This window comes from Mobula hypostoma, chromosome 17, assembly GCF_963921235.1.
Source record: "Mobula hypostoma chromosome 17, sMobHyp1.1, whole genome shotgun sequence".
Taxonomy (NCBI): Eukaryota; Metazoa; Chordata; class Chondrichthyes; order Myliobatiformes; family Myliobatidae; genus Mobula; species Mobula hypostoma.
The window spans coordinates 49,894,508-49,918,989 of record NC_086113.1 but is presented as its reverse complement, the minus strand read 5'-3'; the positions used below and the strand labels follow the sequence as shown (position 1 = coordinate 49,918,989).

The following is a 24,482-nucleotide window of genomic DNA, read 5'->3' as shown; positions in this document are numbered from 1 at the left end:
CTTGAACTTAATAACTCATCTCCTTCTCTTTAGGCCACAAACTTATCAATCATCCACCCCTTCTGTGGACCACTTCTGGAGGTCCAAGATGCCGACTTCTACAAAGACGGGATCCGTATGCTCCACGACTGTTGGACTAAGTGTGTAAATGTAGGAAAAATAAATGTGCTAGGTTTTCTAAAATTGACTTCTTCTACTTTAGGCCACAAACTTATCAATCACCCCTCATATATAACCGCTCCTGCCTGTTCATTTTAAGTAATGATCTTATTTTCTAATGCATGTATTTGGTTTCACAGGCATTCATTTTAAATGATAGCACTCTTTTTTAAAAATCATTAAATGAAAAGTAACCAAAGCATTAATAAACAGACAGGCTGTGAAATATAGTTACATTAAACATATTTCGACCAACTAAATTAAATCAACTAAGACATCTACTGGGTGTTCTGCTGGCTGCCATTTCTTCCCATTAATTTCTTTGGAACAATTGTACTTAACAGCAACTTAATGTGGCACGTGTACAGAAGGCAGATCTCCAAGTTTATGATCTGGGAAGTCTAAGCTGTCCTGGTGGATTCTGCAGAGAGACCACTGAGACAATACAGTTGCACCCAGACTTAAGATGCTGGAGGAACTCAGCAGGCCAGGCAACATCTATGGAAAAGAATAAACAGTTCTGATAAAAGGTCTCAGTGCAGAAAGTCGATTTTTTATTCCTTTCCATAGATGCTGCCTGGCCTGCTGAGTTCCTCTGGCATTTTGTGTGTGTTGCCTTGGATTTCCAGCATCTACAGTTTTTCTCGTGTTTGTATACCCAGACCTTGTGATCTGCTGAGATACAAAATTAAAAAATCTGATGTAGTCCTAACCTACTATTGCTAATTCAGTCCCAAGCAATTTTTCTTTTTAATCTTTCTGACCTACAAAGAGGCATTTTCAGAATTTTACATTGGAGCTTCTTCCCCTCTGCCATCCGATTCCTAAATGGACATTGAAGCTTTGGACATTACCTCACTTTTTTAATATACAGTATTTCTGTTTTTACACATTTTAAAAAATCTATTCAATATACACAATTGATTCACTTGTTTATTTATTATTATGTTTTATTTTTTTTTCTCTCTCTGCTAGATTATGTATTGCATTGAACTGCTGCTGCTAAATTAACAAATTTCACGTCACATGCCGGTGATAATAAACCTGATTCTGATTCTGATGGTGAGACTGATACTGAGTTGGATTTGATGGCCATATTTGTACATGAATCTAGTAAATATAGGATATAGTGCATTGAAGAGTACTGTATAGGCCTTTTTGGCCCATGATGTTCTGACCTTTTAACCTACTCCCAAGATCAATTTTACCCTTCCCTCCCAAATAGCCCCCCATTTTTCTTTCATCCATGTGCCTATTTAAGAGTCTCTTAAAATCTCCCTAATGTTACTGCCTCCACTGCTGTCCCAGGCAGTGTGTTGAAAAAACCTACCTCTGACATCCCCACTAAACTTTCCTCCAATCACCTTTAGATTACATCTACATGCACCACCCCACCCCCACCACCCAAGGGCAAGCAGCAGTCTCCATCAAGGTCATGGGTGGTGCTTTGATTTTTTTTAGGTTTTGTAGGGATCATTTTAGGGACAGAGAGAGGAGTTGGGGGTCAGGTTAAGGTTTAGGAACAAGGATGTGGGAGAAATCAAAGGACAGAGTAAGACTCTGCTTCACATTCGAAGGCAGAAACATGGACATGGTTGGATGTCGGGCTGGCAAACCAATAAAATTGTTCGGAGTCGATCATCAGCAAGTCTGGAACTCGAGGCCTGGAGTTTGGATCCTTATCGAGGGATCTCGTTCATTGTCAACATTGACTCCTGAGTTGGCACCGAAGATCAAAGCCCAAAAGTCAATCAGAAGTCAGGATCAAAGCCCAAAGGTCCATTGAAAGTCTAGAAGTTGAAGCCTGATGACTGGACCCCGCAAGGCTGTGAGTCTCTACAAGTTCGCTGGGGAATTCGAAGGCCCAGTGTACATGAATCCGCTGGAAGTCGGAGGCTGAAGACGGCTAGTCCTAGGTTTAGAGGATTGTATATGTGCACAAGTGGGTAGATGCGTAGGAGGGAGAAACGGAGCTTGTTTCGCTATTGTTCTTTTCTGCTTGATATGATCTGTCGTGTTGTGTTCCGTGTTGTTCTGTTGAGCATGGTGGGCATTCTGTGTTGGCGCCAGTGTGGTGACACTTGCAGGCGACCTCCAGGAGATCCTTGGGTGTGTTGGTTGTTAACACAAATGATGCAATTCACTGTATGTTTCAATGTACATATGATAAATAAATCTGAATCTGATCCAAAAGATGTCCGTGGCTGCATATAGATTCTTTGATCCTATCTGAAAGACCCATTCAGTCCCTGTAGTGTCACATCCTGCTGCCAACTTACAAATCAGCCCAAGTTTGTGGCTATCTATTTGGCTAATGCCCCTGCTTCCCACCACCCTGCCTAAAGGGGTGAACAAAACTTACACAAACGTTCTTTCCCCATAGAGCAGTAATCCATCACTTCTGCACATTTGTTCCATGATTTTATTTCTTATTTCATTGATTTTTGGTTTGTGACCTACTTTACACATTTTTGATCTGAATGATTGCATGTGAAATACTAAATTTTACAGGTAAAAGACCCAGTTCTTTAAAGTCATCCTGATTTCTTGCATTGCGTAAACTGAACTAGTTACGACCCCTGAAATTAAACTAACGCGGGACGGTCATTTCACAAAGGACTGCTACTCCTTTACCTCTAAAAGTTCTTCCCACTGACTTGATGCCAACGTTTCCAACCTGCGTTACACCCCTGTAAGCTCAGGCACAATTCAAACAGCATGACAACAAAAGTAAGCTGGTGTTCCTCTCTCTCACTTTGAAATGTACATACTAGCTTTTCATTAAGTGTTTTTCTATATTAATCTTGCAAAGCTTAAGTAGTTGTCCATCGTCTTTCAAAAAGGTAACATCAAAGTATTTGTGGAGAATTCAAAGTGTTAACAAAATAAGGAATAAGAAAATGATCATTTGAAAAAAGCATTCTTCAAATAACGTGGTTTTAATTTCAATGGTATCTGGAGGACACTTCCTTTCAAAGAATAAAGACCGTCTTTCAGGTAGCTGTTCCAAACTTCTGTCTTACATTAGTTCAATTGATTTTATAATGTATAATAGTTCTGATGAAAGAGGAGTATATAAATGTTTGGTTTACTTTAACTTTTTAACCTTGTTTCAGCAAAATATAATAACGACAGAACAGATTGAACACCTTAGCAATTTGCAGGAAAGGCATTTTAATATTTAATCTTCATCTTTTCACTCAGGGTGCCAGGAATTACAATCGCCACGGACATTATCTGTGGCTTTCCTGGAGAGACAGAAGCAGATTTCAAAGAAACGCTGAAACTGGTACAGGAGTACAAATTTCCGAGCCTATTCATCAATCAATTTTACCCACGTCCAGGAACTCCGGCAGCCAAGATGGAACAAGTACATGCTCAAGTGGTGAGTTCTTTATTCAGGCAATATTTTGGTTGGTTTTTATGGGCTATAATTCGATAAGCCATTGGCACAACAAGGTTTTAATGAACTAAGATCATGGTTGATTACCATTTCCATTAGTTTAGTGTAAGGAAACAAATAAACGCAAAATTTAAATCCCCAACAAAAAATCAGGTTTTGTCTTGGATATTCTGTACAGAAGTAGGCTATTTATAGCCAAATTCAAACCTTACAGAATTTTTCACCATTCCAGATTTTCTACAGAATGTTTCACTAGCGTTCTTAATTACTTACATCTTGACTAGCCTTATGCTTTGCTATGGTAAATTCCTGCTCTGGCCAACAGCAAGAGCTACTTTTCACTTGAGCTTATTCAACCATCAAGGCTGATGAGTTAAATGATGAGATGCAAAATGATGAAGGAACACTTGTATTTCATAAAATCAAGATTCTTTTTGCAAATCATAATTTAAATACAAACCAAATGAACAGTCCAGCACAGCAGACCTCCACAAACTCATTTCTGCATGCTTCACACAATAATCCCTCTGTTCAAATCGTCTACTGGGAACCATATAAAAAAGTGCAATCATAAGAATGTTGTGCATAGTTTCAACCCCTCCCCCAAGTAGTCAGCAAGCTATAAATAGTTCAGCTTCTATGCACAGTAACAACATCATGTATTGCAAAAGTTTATTCTACTTGTTGTCCACCCAGATTTTTTTGAACACTATCAAAAAAATACTGGTCCCAGCTGTTATCTCACTGTATAACTTGATAAGTTTGTTACATTAACAATTATTACTTGGCATATAACACTCAACATTATAAATTATAAATTGAATTATGACTTTACTAATCCGTATTTAGACCACTGCATGTGTGTGTATGTCACGGTACTGTGAACAAGGTGCCTTTAAAGACTGATAAATTAGAACAAGCAAGTCCTTAAATAACTCTCGCCTGCAGAAACATATTATGTCTTGCAGCTTAGCCCTTTTAAAGTTCAGATCAAGAATTTTAGATTTTTTTGCTGTGTTTTTGTAATTGGAGATCCAAAAAATAGTGATTCCTTCATGACTCGTATCTATAATAAGTAAATGTTTTGCAGATGTAAAGGGGGGGGGGGTGAGCGAATGAAAGACCAGTTTGTGGGAATATGCATTCCATAAGTTTCAATGTGGATGAAGGGGATGACCTATTATCCAAAAACATTTTCTTTGCTATTTATATTCCAGATGTTCCCTCTAGTAACCTAATCCAGCCACCCTATGGGATCTGTAACAGATTTTTTTCCAGATAAAATGACATTTTAATAATGTGAAATAAATGTTCTGATATGGAGAAAGTTTTGGTGCAGTAAAAAATATATATGGCATCAGAAGTATTGCCAATATAAATATTTATATTAGCAATGATGAAGAGAGGTAGTTTTTTTCTATTTTGTAGATATTGTAACATCCTCCTACAAAAAGATGAAAAACAAATGACAATAAGAAGCAAAATGTTGATTTGAGAAAACAGTTAAATGATGGACAGCTTTATTGTTGTTTGCTTATCTCTCCTTCAGTTGATCTCTTGAGGTCAATTGAGTGTGTAAGAGTGATGCTGAAAGAAAAATAAGATAGTTGTTAGTAATGAGTCCACAAGGATGACAGTTGTCTTGGTAGTGAATTGCTATGATTCACTAATCTCAAAATGGAAAATCGCTTCTCATCTGTATCTTGTTTCGAGAATGTGACCCCAGTAGGTATCTCTATATCTGTCCTATCAACCCCCTTAAGAATTTAGGCTTAGCCTGTCTGATGGCTCCTTATACAGTATGTCAAATCTGCTAGCTAGGGAATTATTTGAGTAAACTTGGGTGCTTTCCCTGTATCACAAACATGTGATAGGAAAACCAGTCCCATGCAGGTGCCATCGTACCATGGCCCCATAGAATACCAGTAAAACTTGCTCTTGTAACTGGGATTACACCTGCAAACAAAGGCCAAATTAACTATTTACCTTTCTAGTTCAATACTGTACTTTTATGTTAATTTTTCATACTTCGTGTACATGAACTCCCAAGTCATTTTGACCACCAACATCTTAAAATGGCAATATATTGAAAAGATTACTCCATCTTTCTATTTTTACTACCAACCTGGAATTTTTTTCAACTTTACATAAATGATATAAAGATAAATCTATTTCATATATTACTCATTTGTCTCTCTTTCAAAACATGCTGGTGCTTTCTTCAAATGACCGCAGAAGGTAGAGCTGTGTCCTGTAAGATACTGATGTGTTGATGATGAATAGCAAAAAAACTTACCATTTTTCATGTACCAAAGTACTAATTACGTGAGACAATTTGGTATTTGTTCTTTGTAAGTGGAATCAAGTTACTGAAGGAAGTTCCCAAAGCTTTCTAACTTGAGCAACAGAAATTTATGAAAGCCAGTGCAGGACTCAATGAAAAATTGTGAATCATCTTGTAAAATGCGAGAAAATGTCGCAAAACAGAACGTGTCCAAGTGTCCTGCTTAAGATTCACTTTGTGCTCCTGCTTTGCTGGTAATTTTATTGCCTACTGTAAATTGTCCTCAGCGTTGGTGAGTGGAAAAAGAATTAGTGGGAGGTGATGAGAGAGAACATACTGGAAGGAAGTAAGTAGCAATGGAAATGCTCTGAGAACTAGCAGAGACTCTTGAGCCAAATGGAGGAAAATATCAAAGTGGAGATAAAGCAGAATTTGGATCAGAAGGGCATGGCTTACAACCTTGCTTTTTTCACTCATGGTAAAATGAGGAGCAATTTTATAATCGTGTATGAATTAACAGTTTTCTGCGAAGACATAGGCTGGGAAATTATAGATTGGTGAGCTTAACACCAACAGTGAATAAGTTGTGGAAGGTATTCAAAGGGGACTGGATATGCAGTATAAGTATTTGGAGAGACAGGGATTGATTAGGGATAGCCAACTTGGTTTTGTGCATGATAGGTCATGGCTAACCAATCTCTAAGAGTTTTGTAAGGAAGTTACCAGAAAAGTTGATGAAGGCAAGGCAGTGGATGTTGCCTACATGGACTTTAGCAAGGCCTTTGACAAGGTGCCAGATGGGAGGATGGTCAAGAAGGTGTAGTTACTCGGCATTTAAGATGAGGTAGTAACTTAGATTAGGCATTAGTTTCACAGGAGATGCCAGAGTGTGGTAGTAGATGGTTGCCTCTCTGACTGGAGGTTTGTGGCTGTTGATGTGCCGCAGGGTTCGATTAAGTATATATATTTTTTTAAGTTACATTAAGTAAGTAGTGTTACTCTGGGGCCAAGGTGCTAAACAGTTACACAGCACAAAACACACATAGCACCTACAAAATAGCAAGCATATAAAGATATTAGTAAGATACAGTCATGCATTAAAAAAAAAGTCCAGACCGAAGCCATGAATGCCAAAGAAATCTGCAGTCGATCACAATACAGCTTGTGTTCTGTGGAATAATTACTGGGGGGGGGGGCACAGCACCAATTCCAGTACTCCGCACTGTCTCCAATGCCTCTCTTCTAGCGGCTGTGAACAGGCAACACCACGGCTTGAGGCCCAGTCCTCACTCTGACCAAGGCCACACAGCTCCCCTGTTGTCTGCCCCGTTTCCCGCCAATAAGTCAGTGAATCAAACTTGCACTGTTCCACATTAACAATGTCCAAAAGGGTTTTGCGATTACAGTAAAAGTGACTAAAACGGTCACTTGCAAATAGATTGTACTCTTCCTTCGACACAGGCAGCAGCACGAGGCACAGATCCGTAATTTTCTCCGCCAACGAGGAGTGGGACCTGGACCAGCTGGAAAAATGGACTGCAAAAAGACAGAATGGAACTTAATGCAGACAAATGTGAGGTGTTGCACTTTGGGAGAACAAACCAGACTTACACAGTAGGGCACTGAGAAGTGTGGTAGAACAGAGAGATCTGGAAATACAAGTCCATAATTCCTTGAAAGTGGAATCACAGGCAGATAGGGTTGTAAAGAGAGCTTTTGGCACATTGGCCTTCATATATCAAAGTATTGAGTACAGGGGTTGGGATGTTATGTTGAAGTTGTACAAAACATCCGTGGGTCTAATTTGGAGAATGTGTGCAGTTCTGATCGACTACCTACAGGAAAGGTGTCAATAGGATTGAAAAAGTGCTTTGAAAATTTACAAGGATCTTGCCAAGATGAGAGCCTGAGTTATAGGGAAAGGTCAAATAGTATTGGACTTTATTCCCGCGAACATAGGAGAATGAGGAGAGATTTGATAGAGACATACAAAATTATGAGGAGATTAGATAAAGTAAATGCAAGCTGCCATTTTCCATTGCAGTTGGCGACTACAACTGGAAGTTGTGGGTTAATGATGAAAGATGAAGTGTTTTGGGGGAATGTGAGGGAGGAGCTTTTTAACTCAGAAGATGGTGAGAATGTGAAACAAGCTGCCAGAAGAAGTGGTGGATGCGGATTCAATTTCAACACTTGAAAGAAATTTGCATAGGTGCATGAGTGGGAGAGGTATGGAGGGATATGGTCCAGGTGCAGATTGATGGGACGAGACGGATTAATAGTTCGACACAGACTAGATGGGCCAAAGGGCCTGCTTCTGTGCAGTAGACCTTGTATAAACCACAGAATCAGGGCCACCACCACCACCACCACTCAACCTCAAGCAATCCTGTGATTTACCACATCTGGCCAATGTTCCAGCCAACACCAATGCTGCCTTGTGCAGGTTGCTGCTTACAGTTGTGTTCAGCATTGAGTTTTCTCTTTAAACTTTTATGTTGATTAACATATTAAAAAGAATGTATTTATTTGTGTTGCATTAGTCATGCAAGTTAACAGCAATCAGTTGACAGCCCAGAAAGAAGCTTATCTTCTGTATTTGCTGCAGGAATGCCTGTTCTTGTCTCCATGGCATTTGTTTTATGTAGTTAGAAGAAATATTTAACAGCAGTTTTAAATTAATATCTCTGCACATCAATCATTTTCAGTCATCATACACGAGGGTAATAGAGCAACTCATCAACCAAAAAACACTTTAATTTCCCCCATGCAATGCATTATTAAAGCAGCTGCCGTTAGGTTTGAGCCAGAGCTGCTTCTGAGTCTGAGAGACGACTTAAAATTAGGATATTAATCTCCCCTCCCTAAGTGAACACCTATTGTTAGTATAATCAAGGCTGGGCACTTAGTGTATGGGAAATTATGGTTAAATAAACCCACATCCTACCACTCCTTGTACATTATATCAGAACAATGTTCTGTGTCACCTTTAATATTTAGCCTATTTAAATTATCTGCTTGTCACATAATAAGAATTTAAATTCAAGTCTGTCACATGATTACATTTAAGATTCTGTACAAATATATTTATGTAATTTGTTTTCAGCAAGATAGTTATTTTCAATAGTTCTGAACTTGACTCCTTAAAGTCTGTGACAATAGATAAATTGGATAAGAAGTAATGACCATTGAAGGCAATGATGTCATGTAAGAGAAAGACATTACCAGTACTGTTCCTCATCTGTACGTTTGTTTTATGCATTAATACTTCAGTGTTAAGTATACAAAACAACTTCTTTGGAGATATCAAGCTCAATTTTCAGAAGAAAATAAAATATTGCAAACTGGTTTAGTTTTGTGCATGCTGGCTTTTCTCTATTTTAATAAGTGTATAAATTGAAAGTAATAGTTGCAATCACATGATTATTGATACCTTCCGCTGGTTATGACCTAACCTAAAAAAACTTCTTTGTGGGTGCAAAATGATAAGGTACTGAACTTTGCATAACAACTTTAAAAACAAAATAATTTCTGATTTTTCATAATTCAGACAGTGTCTTAAATGATCTGATTTCTCAGTTCATACCATAGATATGCAATGTTATCTGGTGCTTAAAATTTGACAGTAGGAATATAGAAATGGGTAATTTTAATATAATGCTGATCTATCCTTTCCTCACCTTTCAGATTGTTAACTGGTAGTAATCCTACTTGCAGAGACCGAGTCTTTAAAAACTTCATTGCATTGTCTAAAGCACAGAATTTGGTTAGATGCCAGTTAATATTTGTTTTCAGTGAGTCATTGGCCACCTGAAAGCGATTCACAAGCCATATGGTAAATATCTGTTCAAAAGAGAGCAATTTGACCTCCTGAGAGTTGGGGATGTGTTTGGTCACCAATATTAAGTGGGGAAGTTGCTGTGTTTTCATTATCAAATCCCTAGGACCTTGTTTGACTTCCTTCAGGAGTTGGAATAGCATTTCCTGCAATCTTTTTTCCCAATTTAATCAGGGTTTTTCTTTGTCTTTCCTATAGCTTGCTTGACTGGGAATGCCCTCTCTAATCTCAATACCAGGCAAAAAGTAAATGGGAAAAAGGGTATACAGGATAATCAGGGAATGGGTGAGATAGATAAACCTTTGACAGCCAGAACGGACTCTCATTCCTGTGGTGTAAAATATTCTCATTCATTGTTGAGATGAGTCAACTTCAAAATGACATACAACGCTGTTACCAATGGGGAGAAAAATGTCAACTATTTTCTACAAGAATGACCCTGTTTAGTTCAAGGGTCAAGATAAATATATTATTGGAGTATAGAAACATAGAAAACCTACAGCATAATACAAGCCCTTCGGCCCACACAGCTGTGCCGAACATGTCCTTACCTTAGAAATTACCTAGGGTTACCCATGAGCCTCTATTTTTCTGAGCTCCATGTACCTATCCAGGAGTCTCTTAAAAGACCCTATCATATTCGCCTCCACCACCATCGCCGGCAGCCCATTCCACTCACTCACCACTCTCTGTGTAAAAAACTTACCTCTGACATCTCCTTTGACAAGGACAAGGTCCCACACAGGAGATTAGTGTGCAAACTTAAAGCACACGGTATTGGGGTAAGGTATTGATGTGGATAGAGAATTGGTTGGCAGACAGGAAGCAAAGAGTGGGAATAAATGGGACCTTTTCAGAATGGCAGGCAGTGACTAGTGGGGTACCGCAAGGCTCAGTGCTGGGACCCCAGTTGTTTACAATATATATTAATGACTTAGACGAGGGAATTAAATGCAGCATCTCCAAGTTTGTGGATGACACGAAGCTGGGCGGCAGTGTCAGCTGTGAGGAGGATGCAGGATGACTTGGATAGGTTAGGTGAGTGGGCAAATTTCATGGCAGATGCAATTTAATGTGGATAAATGTGAAGTTATCCACTTTGGTGGCAAAAACAGGAAAACAGATTATTATCTGAATGGTGGCCGATTAGGAAAAGGGGAGGTGCAATGAGACCTGGGTGTCATTATACACCAGTCATTGAAAGTGGGCTTGCAGGTACAGCAGGCGGTGAAAAAGGTGAATGGTATGCTGGCATTTATAGCAAGAGGATTTGAGTACAGGAGCAGGAAGGTACTACTGCAGTTGTACAAGGCCTTGGTGAGACCACACCTGGAGTATTGTGTGCAGTTTTGGTCCCCTAATCTGAGGAGAGACATCCTTGCCATAGAGGGAGTACAAAGAAGGTTCACCAGTTTGATTCCTGGGATGGCAGGACTTTCATATGATGAAAGACTGGATGAACTAGGCTTATACTCGTTGGAATTTAGAAGATTGAGGGGGGATCTGATTGAAATGTATAAAATCCTAAAGGAACTGGACAGGCTAGATGCAGGAAGATTGTTCCCGATGTTGAGGAAGTCCAGAATGAGGGGTCACAGTTTGAGGATAAAGGGGAAGCCTTTTAGGACTGAGATTAGGAAAAACTTCTTCACACAGAGAGTGGTGAATCTGTGGAATCCTCTGCCACAGGAAACAGTTGAGGCCAGTTCATTGGCTATATTTAAGAGGGAGTTAGATATGGCCCTTGTGGCTAAAGGGATCAGGGGGTATGGAGGGAAGGCTGGTACAGCGTTCTGAGTTGGATGATCACCATGATCATACTGAATGGCGGTACAGGCTCGAAGGGTCGAATGGCCTACTCCTGCACCTATTTTCTACGTTTCTATGTTTCTACGTTTGTACCTACTTCCAAGCACCATAAAACTGTGCCCTCTTGTGCTAGCTATTTCAGTCCTGGGAAAGAGCCTCTGACTATCCACACAATCAATGCCTCTCAGCATCTTAGTGAGTGTAAAAGCGCTCACTAGGGATGCTGCCTGGCCTGCTGCGTTCACCAGCAACTTTGATGTGTGTTGCTCTCAGCATCTTACACACATGGTATGTACCACCTGCTAACGTGAGATGAATTTTCATGCAGATAGTTACAGGGTAAAAAGAAATACAATAGATTTCATGAAAAATTATACATAAACAAAGACTGCCAAACAACCAATGTGCAAAAGTAGACAAACTATACCAATATATATATAAAAATACTGAGAACGTGAGTTGTAAAGAGTCCCTGAAAGTGAATCTGTATGCTGTAGAAACAACTCAAAGTATTGGTGATCAAGTAATGCATGCCACTTCAGGTCTCTGATAGCTGTGAAGTAATAACTGTTCCTGAATCTGGTGGTGTGGGATCTGAGGCTTCTGTTCCTGTTACCCAATAGTAGCAGCAAGAAGAGAGTATGGCCTGGATATTGGGGCTCTTTAGTGGTGGATGCTGCTTTCTTGTGACAGCGTTTCATGTAAAAGCGCTCACTGGTGATATCCACCACTTTCTGTAGCCTTTTCTATTCTGGGTTATTAGTATTTCCACACCACACCATGATGCAACCAGTTAGGATACTCTCCACTGTGCATCTATAGAAGTTTGTCAAAGATTTTGGTGGCATGCTGAAACTACATGAACTTCTAAGAAAGTTGAGGTATGCAGCGCCTCCTTTGTGATGACATTTTCATGTTGGCCCCAGGACACATCCTCTGATATGTCAACACCAAGGAATTTAAAGCTACTGATCCTCTCCACCTCTGATCTCCTAATGAGGACTGGCTTGTGGACCTCCAGTTTCTTCCTCCTGTATAATCATTCATTTTTTCTGGTTTTGCTGACATTAAGTGAGAGGTTGTAATGTAGCACCATTCAACTAGATTGTCAGACTCTCTCCTATATGCCAATTCTTTCCTACCTTCGATTTGGCCAACAATAGTGGTGTTGTGGGCAAACTTAAATGTGGCATTGGAGCTATACTTAGTCTCATGAGTAATTTCAAATGAATGTGTGAAGTCCCTTGATTATATATGGACGGTTTCAAGTAAATCAGGTTTACAGCATTGTGTATTTTTAGTTTTTCCTTTAACTGTTAAGTTAGTAATTGCAATGGATCACAACACCAAATTAATAGACCCTGCATATGTTAGACTGGATCAGGTTGTAAAAGAAATAATGCATCTTTGGTCCATGTGCACGATATTGTCTAAATACAAATACATACTTAGAATATGACTGATAATAGTCAACTGTTGCATATTCTTCTCTTCATGATAAATCTACTAAAGTGACGTATTTCCTGGTACATAATCCACAAATCACAACCTCTCCTTTTAATGTCATTTATTTCTTGCACAACAAGTTTTATGGAAAAAGTATATTCTCAAAGCTAGGATGTTATATTAATATCCTGTAATATGTGAAACTATTTTGCTTGGTCGCATTTCAAAGTAGTGTTAGATGGGTCAGGATGCTGATCAATGTACTATGAAATGTGAGCAACCTTTTTACTTTTGCTGATGTTGACACAGCTTGCTACATGCCCTCAAATTTCTATTTTATTCTCTATTTTCCCCAACAGTTGGTATTTTTTCTCTCTTTATCAAATACAGGATTTTTAGAAAAGAAAAGCATACTTTAAACCTACTTTGTTTGCAATCAGTAAAGCATTTAGATTGGAGTAGCACTAATGCTTCAACCCACGGTGAGGGATGGGCCAGCTCATCTCGCTGTTCCACGATGTTTACTCAGCTCTACGCTGAAGTAAGGGTCTGGGGATCGACTCTCTTTGTGGACTTCCGTTCAGAACACATTTTATTTGTGTTTATTGTTTGCATGATTTTTTTCTCTCTCTGAAAAAGACCGTGTTTGACAGTCATTTTTGTGGGATTTTTGGGGTTCTTTATTTTATGGCTGCCTGTTAGGAGACGAATTGCGTGGCTATATAATGCATACACACTTTGATTATATAATTGAGAAGATAACAATAGGTTCTGAAAGCATTGTGTGGATATTCAAAATTTATAATTGTAGTAAATTTTTCAGGCATTTCATTTTGAGATACCTCAAACTTTATAGAGTTTGCTTTGGAGATATAAGAGACTGTAGATGCTTGAATCTGGAGTAACAAACAAGTCTGTTGGAGAAACTCAGCACATTGAAAGGAATTGCAAACATTTCAGGTTAAACACCTGCATCAAGACTAATCCAACCCAAAACGTAAATAATTCCTGTCCCCAAAGATGCCGCTGGACAAAATATGTTCCATCAGCAGACTGTTTGTTGCTCTGAATTTGGCTTATTGTGTAGAATTATATGAACTATATACTTGTTTATACATATATTTGAAAATGAATCAGTTTATTATGTGACTCAATTTCAACTGTCATGCCAACCCATTCTATCCCCTCCATCCGCCTTGAAACTGTTGTAAAATATCTGCTGTGGTTTGGTTCTTTTAAAGGAACATTACCTCATTAAATGGAATCACTACAGTTCAGAGAGTTGGATTATTAAAATCGAAGTCATATTCCTATAAATGATTGAGATGTGGGATTTAATTAGTCGTCAGGATGTTCCATGTTTGTAGTTTGAATTTTCTAGTTTAAACAAAATTAGTGATACCACTGTAGGCTTTTGTGAATAAAACATGCAAAAGTTGTTTTATGTGCTTCACAAAAGCTGCAGCCCTTTACCTCCATTATGAACAAACCAAAAGTCGTCACCTTACACTGATGTCATTACATCAGACACTGTCTCTTTAAGTAAACATAATAACTCAGTGACGGCGTTTGTGAATTATGTAGAACAGTTTCTATAATGAACAATAATGTGTCATCTAACACCCATTATATGACCCTACGCTACGACTTACAGACTTAATGACTGTCTTTACGGTGATGAAACTATATTTAAGAGGTGACTGGTATCAACCATGTTCAAAATACCAGTCAAAATTAAATCTTCTCCATGCTTTATAAAGTCTTCCACTGATTAACCCTTTTAATTAATTAAAACTGTTACTATTATATATTTCAAATTATATGACTTAAATTTTCCTAAAATTTGATTGCATAATCCTGTTTAACCAGAGTTATGTAATTTAAAATCAGTTCTCCATGAGTGAAGCATAATAACTACAGTTTACAGTTTTCAAGTGGCCAGTTTTGTCATAAGTAATCCTTTGTGATCCCAACTGTAGTTTCCATGTCTGGGTCAACAAAAACATTGTCATTCCCTGGGTAAGTGTCCTTTTGAAGCTTTGTAGAGGAAGTTGGAAAATGTTGACCTCTGGGCATCCATCATTGGGTACTCCTAGGACAACTAATAACAGCCGGTCAGCAAGTAAGTGAAGTATTTGACAAAATCCTGCTTTCTCCTCCCCACCCTTCAGGATCAGCACTGTATGCCTTCCTTCATGAAATTGGACTTACAACTCCACCCTCACCAGTCTCCTGGCCTCCAATCCCTCATATGCCCTCTCCACCCCCTACGCAGCATCCTTACACAAGCTGCTGTGTTCCCTTACCTGCCCTCCACCCCATTCCCATCCTGTACTACAGAAATTCCTAGAGCGTCGCCAGAAAATGGTGTTGGATTCTAATTCAGCCTCATACAGGCTGCAGGTTGATCAGGTCTGTGCCCTCTCTCAGGAAGGAAGCTTCTTGGTCTCTCCTGCAACTGAATTTTAATGCAGTAGATTCACTGCTTCTATGATATTCTAGTACACATTTTTAATGTACATCACAGGCGCATAGTATTAGAGACATTCACAAGAGAAGACATGAATTAAACATAACTTGTACAAAATTATACAGGAAAGAATACAATTGGAACAAAAATAAGTGCAAAGTTATGAAAGTGTTTCTCTATTGAGGTAGTGATTAGGATTGTGTTGGTTGGTTCAAGAACGAAATAGTTGATGGGAAGTGCTTGAACCTGGCAGTGTGGAGCTTGATGAGGCTTCTTTACCTTCTGCCCTATGTGGTAGCTGCGAGATGCCCTGACCCGCGTGGTGGGGACCTTTGATGATGTATGTTGCCTTCTTGAAACAGCACTTTGCAGCAGTAATATTTCTATTGAAATGAAAGAGATCCCAGATTACATGCCTGGTGCAACCTGGCACAGGATCTAAGAGCAGCTTCCTCAGTGTAAATGCTGGAGGAGGTCTGGGAGGCTGATGTTTATCTGAAGTCCTGGCTTCCTCCAGTCGCCTGGAAGCCCCACCACAGCTCGACCTGCAAGGTTGCAGGATGTGTTTGACAACAATGCCAGTGTATGGTTCAGTCCTTAGAAGTCTCATTGCACAGTGTTTGTGCCATACTTTCAGAACCCACAGGTATTCTGATGAAAGGTCTTTGACATGAAATGCTAACTGCTTCTTTATTCACGGACACTGCCTGGCCCGACGCTAATGTCCGACATTTTATATTACAACAAAGTATCATCTTCTTGTCATAGTATATCATAGCTAAAGAAATGGACCAACGGTTGTAATTTCTAAATACAAGAGATTCTTCAGATGCTGGAAAACCAGGGTAACACACACCAAATACTGGAGGGACCTGGCAGGTGGGGCAGCATCTGTGGAGTGGAATAAGCAGTAAACATTTCCGTCTCGGCCCAAAACAGTGACTGTTATACCCCTCCGTAGATGCTGCCTGAAGGTTGTAATTTCACTGTTGTGGCCAGTGCAATGTCAAAAACACAAGCTCAATCCCTTGCTGAGCTTTCATGGCCCTAATAAGCAGGATATGCAGACTGAATTATATGCATTCAGTAAAAGTGTTTAGATTGATTTATGGGCTCCTATTTATTTGCTTTCTTTTTCATCAGAAAACTACTCCAGGGCCTTTCTGCTGTAGGTGTGATATATGCACATCATTAAATTGTCATCAAAAGCTGTCAGTAATTTGACCTCATTATATAGGTCTTTCTGAGCCAATGAAATGACTTTCCCTATACTAACAGCCATGCAGATTACTACTTTATTCACAGAGATATATATTATCTTTCATCTGTTGACTTGAAGTTTCTTTTCATCTTCTGCATCATTTTTTTTTCTTGCCTCTATTACACCACCAAAAATGTATTTCCAGGCTTGGGTAGATAGTGGAACATGGTTTTAATTATCTAATATTTTAAACTTGGAGCTGATGGACTGATTGAAACTTTTGGAGACTTGCATAGGTTGTAATTGTATTAGGAAATTAGAGTGTTAGTAATGGTGAATATTAGAGTGACAGTGATAACTTCAGGAGTTAGAGCTCATCATTGAAGATGTACTTCTGTTATATTTTTCACAAAAAAACAAATTCAGAATGCGATGCCCAAGTAGGTTATTTAATAATACTCTTGAAATGATAACTTCATGCTTTACTCCAAGAATATGTTGACCTACCACTAGGTATTACGTTTCTCCAGACATTTCTTTGAACAGTGAAGTGCATTAAGCCTTGCAGTACATGGTGTCATACCTCAGCTGTTACCACTTTATTAAACTTTGATAAGGAACTGGATGTATCTATTGACAAAAGCACATTCATCTTTAGCACGATTGTTGTACACGTCTGGAGCTCCAAACTACTCACTATGAAGGCCATTGAGTATTGTAAGCTTGTATCCATATGCTTGACTCTATCGTGCCATTACAAAAAAAGTACAGCAGTGCCTCTATTTCCTTAGAAGTTTGTGAAGATTTGGCATGACATCTAAAACTTTGACAAGCTGTATAGATGTGTGGTGGAGAGTATATTAACTGGTTACATCATTGGCCTGGTATGGAAACACCAATGCCTTTGAACAGAAAATCCTACAAAAAGTAATGGTTATGGCCCAATTCATCACAGGTAAAGCCCTCCCCACCATTGAGCACATCTTAACAGAGCGCTGGCGCAAGAAAGCAATATCCACCATCAAGGATCCCCACATGTAGGCCGTGGTCTCTACTCATTGCTGCAATCAGGAAGAAGGTTCCTCCCCACAAACAGGTTCAGAACAGTAATTTTCTCTCAACCATCAGGTTCTTGAACCAGTGGGGATAATTGTTGACTTACTTTCAAGGATTTTTCATCTCATATTCTCGATATTTATTGCTTATTTATTTATTATTATTTTTTTCTTTTTGTATTTGCACAGTTTGTTGTGTTTTGCACCCTCTTGGGTGCAGCCTCTTAAGGATTCTACTGTGTTTCTTGGATTTACTGTGTATGTCCACAGGAAAATTAATCTCAGGGTTGTACTTTGATAATAAATTTACTTTGAACTTTGACTTTTAGACGGGTTATATACGCAAAGCAAGGGCACTCATTTACACCTTCAGTCTCAAAAGGTTTATTGTCCTGGCTAAGGTATTGCCAACAGCAAAAACCTCAGGACTACTGGTCTGCAGCCCAGCAGATAATATCGGATGTTTGTATGTTAATTGTCTCAAAACCACATACCCAAGGCAATGCTATATGAGCAACCAAAGGACCAGCGTCAGCTTTGCTTCACTGTCAAAGTGATACAAAGACTGAAGAAATTAATGTTCCTCTTGATGTATGGAATAAACGTCACTGTAATTAGCTGGTCTATCAACACAAAAGTGACTGCAGCTATTCTCTGCATGCCAGAGTGCCCAATTCAAACTCCCATTGTTGGCTGAGCATGCTTAAGAAAGCCAGTATTAATGTGACACATCTATTGAATAGTGTCATAGACTTTTAAAAAAACATTCACCATGTAATAGAATTTCTAGGCCAACATTGTTAACGAAATCAAATTTCTCACGTACAGGTGTCACCTGCTTTTTGAATGTTCGTTTTACGACACCTCGCTGTTACGAAAGACCTACATTAGTTGCCTGTTTTCGCTAACAGAAGGCGTTTTCACTGCTACAAAAAAAGGCTGCATGCAATAAAAGGCAGCGCGCGCCCCGAGCAGCCAAGCTCCTCCCCTGGAACTGCATTCTAGCCGGCATTGCTTAAACACGTGCCTGTGGGCGTCTGTGCTTTATGTCGATTTATTTGGAGCATCTGTTAGCAAGATGAGTTCTAAGGATTCGGAAAAGCCTAAAAGAGCTCGTAAGGGTGTAAAACTAGACATAATTAAGTGTTTCGATCGTGGTGAACTAAGTAAGGACAAAGTGAGTTTGGCTTGTGGAAGTTGACGAAGATGATGTTGAAGAGGTTTGGCATCCCATGACCAAGAACTGATAGATGAAGAGCTGATGCAATTGTAAGAGGAAAGGATAACAATCGAAACCGAATGCAGCAGTGAACGGACCGAAAATGAAGTCGTCCAGGAACTGCGTGAGACTTTCACTGCAATGATTGCAGAAAAGTACGACTTTAATTTTGAAAGGGTACATAGGTTTAGGGCATATTTGCAGGATGGTTTGAGTGCTTACAAAGAACTGTATGATAGAAAAATGCGCGAGGCTAAGCAGTCAAGCATGCTGTCATTTTTCAAGCCTTCCACATCAGCCACAGCAGACGATGAACCTCGACCTTCGACATCAAGGCAGGCAGACATAGAAGAAGATGACCTGCCTGCCCTAATGGAAACAGACAACGATGAGATGACACCCCAGTGTCCCACCACCCCAATATCCGGGCCGCGGACCGATACTGGGCTGCGAAGAATGCAGCGGTGCAGCGGTAGCTGGGACGCACCCAGCACATCTTTAAGAAAAAAGCTGAAATAAACAAGCTAATTAATTACGTGCCGCCTGGCATGTAAATATCAGCCCAGATCAGAGACGATTGCCGATTGTGTTGCCTGTGATCTGGGCTAACATTTATGTGCCAGGCGGCACCTAATTAATTAGCTTGTTTATTTCGGCTTTTTTCTTAAAGATGTGCTGGGTGCGTCCTGGCTACCGCTGGACCCCTGCGTGCTTCACGGCAATGTATCGGTTGGTGGCCCGGAGGGTGGGGGCCACTGCACCACCCAGCCTGTGACGACGCAGTCTAACACACCATCATCAGTGCGCTCTGCGCTGTCCCGATTCCGGTAAGTGATACTACACTGTACATACATTATTTCTACTTTATATAGGCTGTGTAGTTTTATGTGTTATTTGGTATGATTTGGCATCTTTATAGCTTAAATGTTACTGGAGAGAGTGTTTCTGCCAAGAGCGCTTGCGCTGGGTGTTTCTGCCAAGAGCATTTGTGCTTGCAGGAGATTTTCACTACGGTGGACAGTGCAGCAATGATTGCAGAAAAGAATTTCTACTTTATATAGGCTGTGTATTTATCATATCATTCCTGCTTTTACTATATGTTACTGTTATTTTAGGTTTTATGTGTTATTTGGCATGATTTGGTAGGTTATTTTTTGGGTCTGTGAACCCTCACAAATTTTTCCCATATAAATAAATGGTAATTGCTTCTTCACTTTACGACATTCCGGCTTACGAACCGTTTCGTAGGAACACTCTACCTTCGGATGACAGGGGAAACCTGCATTACCAAACAAAAAATTGTTACTCTGGAAAGAAAAATACATTAGTATTAATGACCAAAAGCTTGGTCAAGGCGATTATTTTAAGGAAGTGTCCTTACGGCAGGTGAAAGAAAAAAAGGATTTATGGAACAGGTTTGAGAGCATGGACGCCAGACTATTGAGAGTCTGGGGACCAGTGTATGTCGGTGCACAGGAGGACACAACTGAAGTAATGCAGAGTTCACAGAATGGTGGAGTAAGACCTTGGAATGAGGAAGAGATAGGTGATCAGAGCATTTTAATTTTTTTTTAAATGGGCAGAAGAAAGCCAGTAAACACAGGTGATGGGTGAATGGGTGAGAGACTAAATAAAGCAGATTCTTAATTTGGCTCAAGTTAATAGAGCTTCGGAGATGGGAAATGTCAGCCTATATTTTTGCTCAGATCAGCTGCTAAAGCCCACAACTGTCTGAATCATAAGTGAGAGTGCTATAAGATGAGCCCAGCTCGGTCTTGTACATTCAGGCACTTCACTTCCTTTGCTTTATATTTAGAATTGCACCTGTCAGTTCCCTATCCATATGAAACTTTGGAAAAAAAATTAAGCGATGCAGTTCCGTTCCCTGAAAATGTGTGAAAATTATTTTGATAATTCAGTACTACTAAATAAGTAAAATATCTGATCAGTATCACAACTATATCAGCTTTAAACCATAAGTTTGCAATCTGTTCAAAGCTGGCCTTGGTTCACAAGAAGCAATGTGTGGGACTGATATAAAGTATCTATTTTGCCTTGAAGGTTATTGGACTACAGCGCCAGTGAATTGAAATATTGTTGACTTAAAATCAAACTGACAACTCAGCTGCTGGTCATCAGAAGAAATTTCATTATCTCAGCCACTGTCACACCCTTAAAAACATGAAACCAAGTCCATTGTGTGCACAGGAGTTCAGCACTATAAATAGCATAATCAGCTCTTGTTAAAGCAACACGGTTGTGGCAGCCACAACAAAAACAGCATGATCTACAGCCTTCTGACAACTGTGTATGTGTGGTAAATACACTTCTTCATTTTCAACAAAATTATCTGCTTCAGAACTATCAAATAACATTTTTATATATTCATCTTTCCGGATCAGGTCACTGCTAGTGAGGCAGGCTTTTATTGGCTCTTCGTAATTATAGTTTGGAAGTTGGTGGTAGCCACCCCACCCCCTCAGAATTGCTGCAGCAATCATCCTGTTAGTAGAATGTTCTGGGTTTACAACTATCAGTACGATGGAACATGTAGCTTGAAGGGAAATTTGTAGGTGGTAGCGTTTACTGAATCTTCTGTCCTTGGTGGTCAAGGTTATGAGTTTGGGAGCCAAGACAACCACGTCCCATATCTCAGAAGCCTCCTCTCAGTGAAAGCAAATAACAAAGAAGAAATTTACCACAGCCTTCAATATGCCAGCTCAGCCTGTGGTCAATTGAGACAAAAGGCTTTTGAAGACCCATTGAGATCCCCATTATTGAAGCCCAATTTGCAATAATTTGGCTCCATCGAATAGACTGCATCATTTGCAAACCTGATACCAAGCTCCCAAAACTCATTCAGTATTTTGAGCTCTATTGAGAGAATAGGCTACTAAGTCAGAAGAAATGTTTGAAGGATGTGCTCAGTATCTGATCAAAGTAGAGAAGGAGCACTTGGCATGGTACTGAGGATGGGTACTGTCAATGAGTTGAGAGTACATGGTAACACTTCCTGAGTGATGGAAGGACTGCCCATCCATCAGACACCTTCTTCTCATCTATGGAAGTATCTGCAGTTACCACATTCACCTGATTAGCCACTTCAGAACCCAGAGAAGGGTGTAGAAGTAAGTCATCCTCATACCTGAAGGAAACATGAGATACTAGTGATACTGGAAGTCTGAAACAACACAACTGCACTGAAAGAACTCAGCAGTTCCAACAGCATCTCTGAAGGGACTGTCATCTCTGACAGTCGATGTTTCAGTTCAAGCTCTTTCATCCGGACTGGAAAGGAAGAGGGGAGATAGCTGTCACAAGAAGATGGAGAGAAAGGATAAAGTAGGAACTGGCAGGTAATAGGTGGATCCAGGTGAGGGAAGGGTGTTAGGGAGATGGGGGGGAGGGGGTAGAGTGGAAATTATGTCAGAAACTGGGAGGTAAGGGGTTGAAGTGACAAAAGGCTGAAGAGGATAGAATCTGATAGGAGAGGACATTGGACCATGAAATAAAGGAAAGTGGCTCTGGAGGGCAACCATTGTGAGGAATATATGGATGATGGGCAGATGGTAGAGGAGGAGAAAGTGATGAGGTAATGGAGGGCAGTTGAATCAGGAAAAGAGCAGTTGAATCAAGAAGAGAGACAAAAAAAGGGAGAAAATGGACAGAGAAGAGCAGTAACCAAAAGTCTAAGGATTGGATGTTCATGATGTCAGGTTGGAGACCACCCAAAGGGTATTTGAGGTGCTGTTCTTCTAATCGGCATTTAGCCTCAATGCAGTAGAGGAGGGGGTTGCAGAAAAACATGGTGCGGGAATGGGAAGTAAAATCAAATAATTGGCACCGGAGATCGTGGCCTGCATGGCAGATGGAGCAAAGGTGCTCGGTGAAGAGGTCTACTAATCTGTTGAGCACCTTTGCTCTGTGTGCCCATGCTAGCTAGAACTTCCCTTGGCCAGGCATTTTAATTCCACTGAATTACTAATTGCACAGAGGACTGAGATTGTGATATGGTAAGGGCATGTTAGTGTCATTCAGCTGGAGTGTATGGGCAACAGTTAAGATGCTTACTACTGTCCGTTTCAAAGCAACCCTCTTGTTTATTACTACTCTCACTGCTCTACATAATCATTCCCTGCATCAGATTCAGATTTATGTGTTATGTACATCAAAACATGTGAAATATGTCATTTGTATTAACAACCAATGCACACACAAGGATGTGCTGGGGGGCAGCCCCCATGGGTCGTCACACATTTCGGCGCCAACATGGCATTCTCAGCTGAACAACACACAATGAAACAAGAACTGCAAAACAAGCCCCTTTCCTCCTTCCCACCTTCCCACCTATCCACACACAGACAGTCCTCCAACCCCAGGCCTCTGGGCTCTGTTCTCCAGGCTTGGCCCTTTAGTCTTCGACTTCAGACTTCCGATTGACCTTCAGGCTTTGATAACTATATCAACCTTTGTTATCGACCCCAGGACCAGTAATGGGACCCTAACCTCTTGGCAAGCTGACTAACCAGCCCTGATGCCTCCTGCTCACATGGGCATCTGATCACAGTCCGAAATCCACAGATGTCCTTCATCATATGTTCACGTCGTTGGCCTTCAAGCACAGGGCTGAGGCCTAGACTCCAGAAGTCCTTCATCACATGCTCACATCACTGGCCTTCAAGCGCAGAGTAGGGCAGCGGTGTCCACATTGCTGGCCTTTGAGCACAAAGCATAGGCCTGGACTTCAGCCTCACCTCTTAACTACTTCACATTCCTGTCCCCAAACCCCAGACTGACCCCTAACTCCCCTCTGTCCCAAAAACCATCCCTACAAATGGAAAAAAAACAAACTAAATCTGAGCCACCACCTCCATGGAGACTGCAGCTCGTGCCATCTTGACCACCAGCACACCATTACTGCAGTACATCCCATTTACAAAATGCACTTCATTCACAGAACTAAGCTACTCTTGACAGGATTTCCAAACGTATGACCTTTATCAGCAAGAGGATACGAGCTTTAGCCATTCAGCATAACCATCACCTACGTGTTCCTCACCAAGTTGCACACCATATTGACTTGAATATATACCATTGCTTCTTCAGTAAAGCAAGGTCAAAATTCCAGGACGTTCACTCCAGTAGCACTGTGAGAGTTGTCATCTTCTTAGGCAACCGTTCAGGTTAGAAGATGTTTCCACTCTGTTTCTGTTCATTCTAAGGTGAGTAATGAGGCCAGTGTGGGAACTCTGGTCTTGCAGAGGTGGAGCAGGAGGTGCCTGATGTGATGTCTGGGTGGATCTTTGCGATATAGTGTGCTCCATTTATTCTTTGCTTCTCTTGTGTAGTGTAGTGTACTGTAATGTAAGAACTCGAGGTTTTCAGAGCGATTCCTTATGCTCCATCCCTTTGAATAGGAGTGTTGCACTTTTACAATGAGACTTTGAGAGCATCAGTGAATCTTTTCCCTTCTCCACCTGATATTTCCTTCCCATGACTGAACATAGAAGGCAAATTATTTTTGGGAGTCTGGTCTCTTGCTTGTAAGTAAAGTACCTTGTCTAATGTAGTCAATTGTTGGTTTAATTTTCTTTCCAG

At 40.2% G+C, this 24,482-nt stretch overlaps 1 protein-coding gene across 2 annotated transcripts in view; it reads left to right on the top strand.

Annotated features, from left to right (window-relative positions):
• The window catches only part of cdkal1 (CDK5 regulatory subunit associated protein 1-like 1), a 522,933-nt gene that overhangs the window by 374,717 nt on the left and 123,734 nt on the right, over positions 1-24,482 (top strand). For both annotated transcript variants that reach the window (XM_063069880.1, XM_063069879.1), the window contains exon 11: positions 3,364-3,544. In XM_063069880.1, coding sequence (XP_062925950.1) covers positions 3,364-3,544 — 181 coding nt within the window. The remainder of the gene's footprint in view (positions 1-3,363; positions 3,545-24,482) is intronic.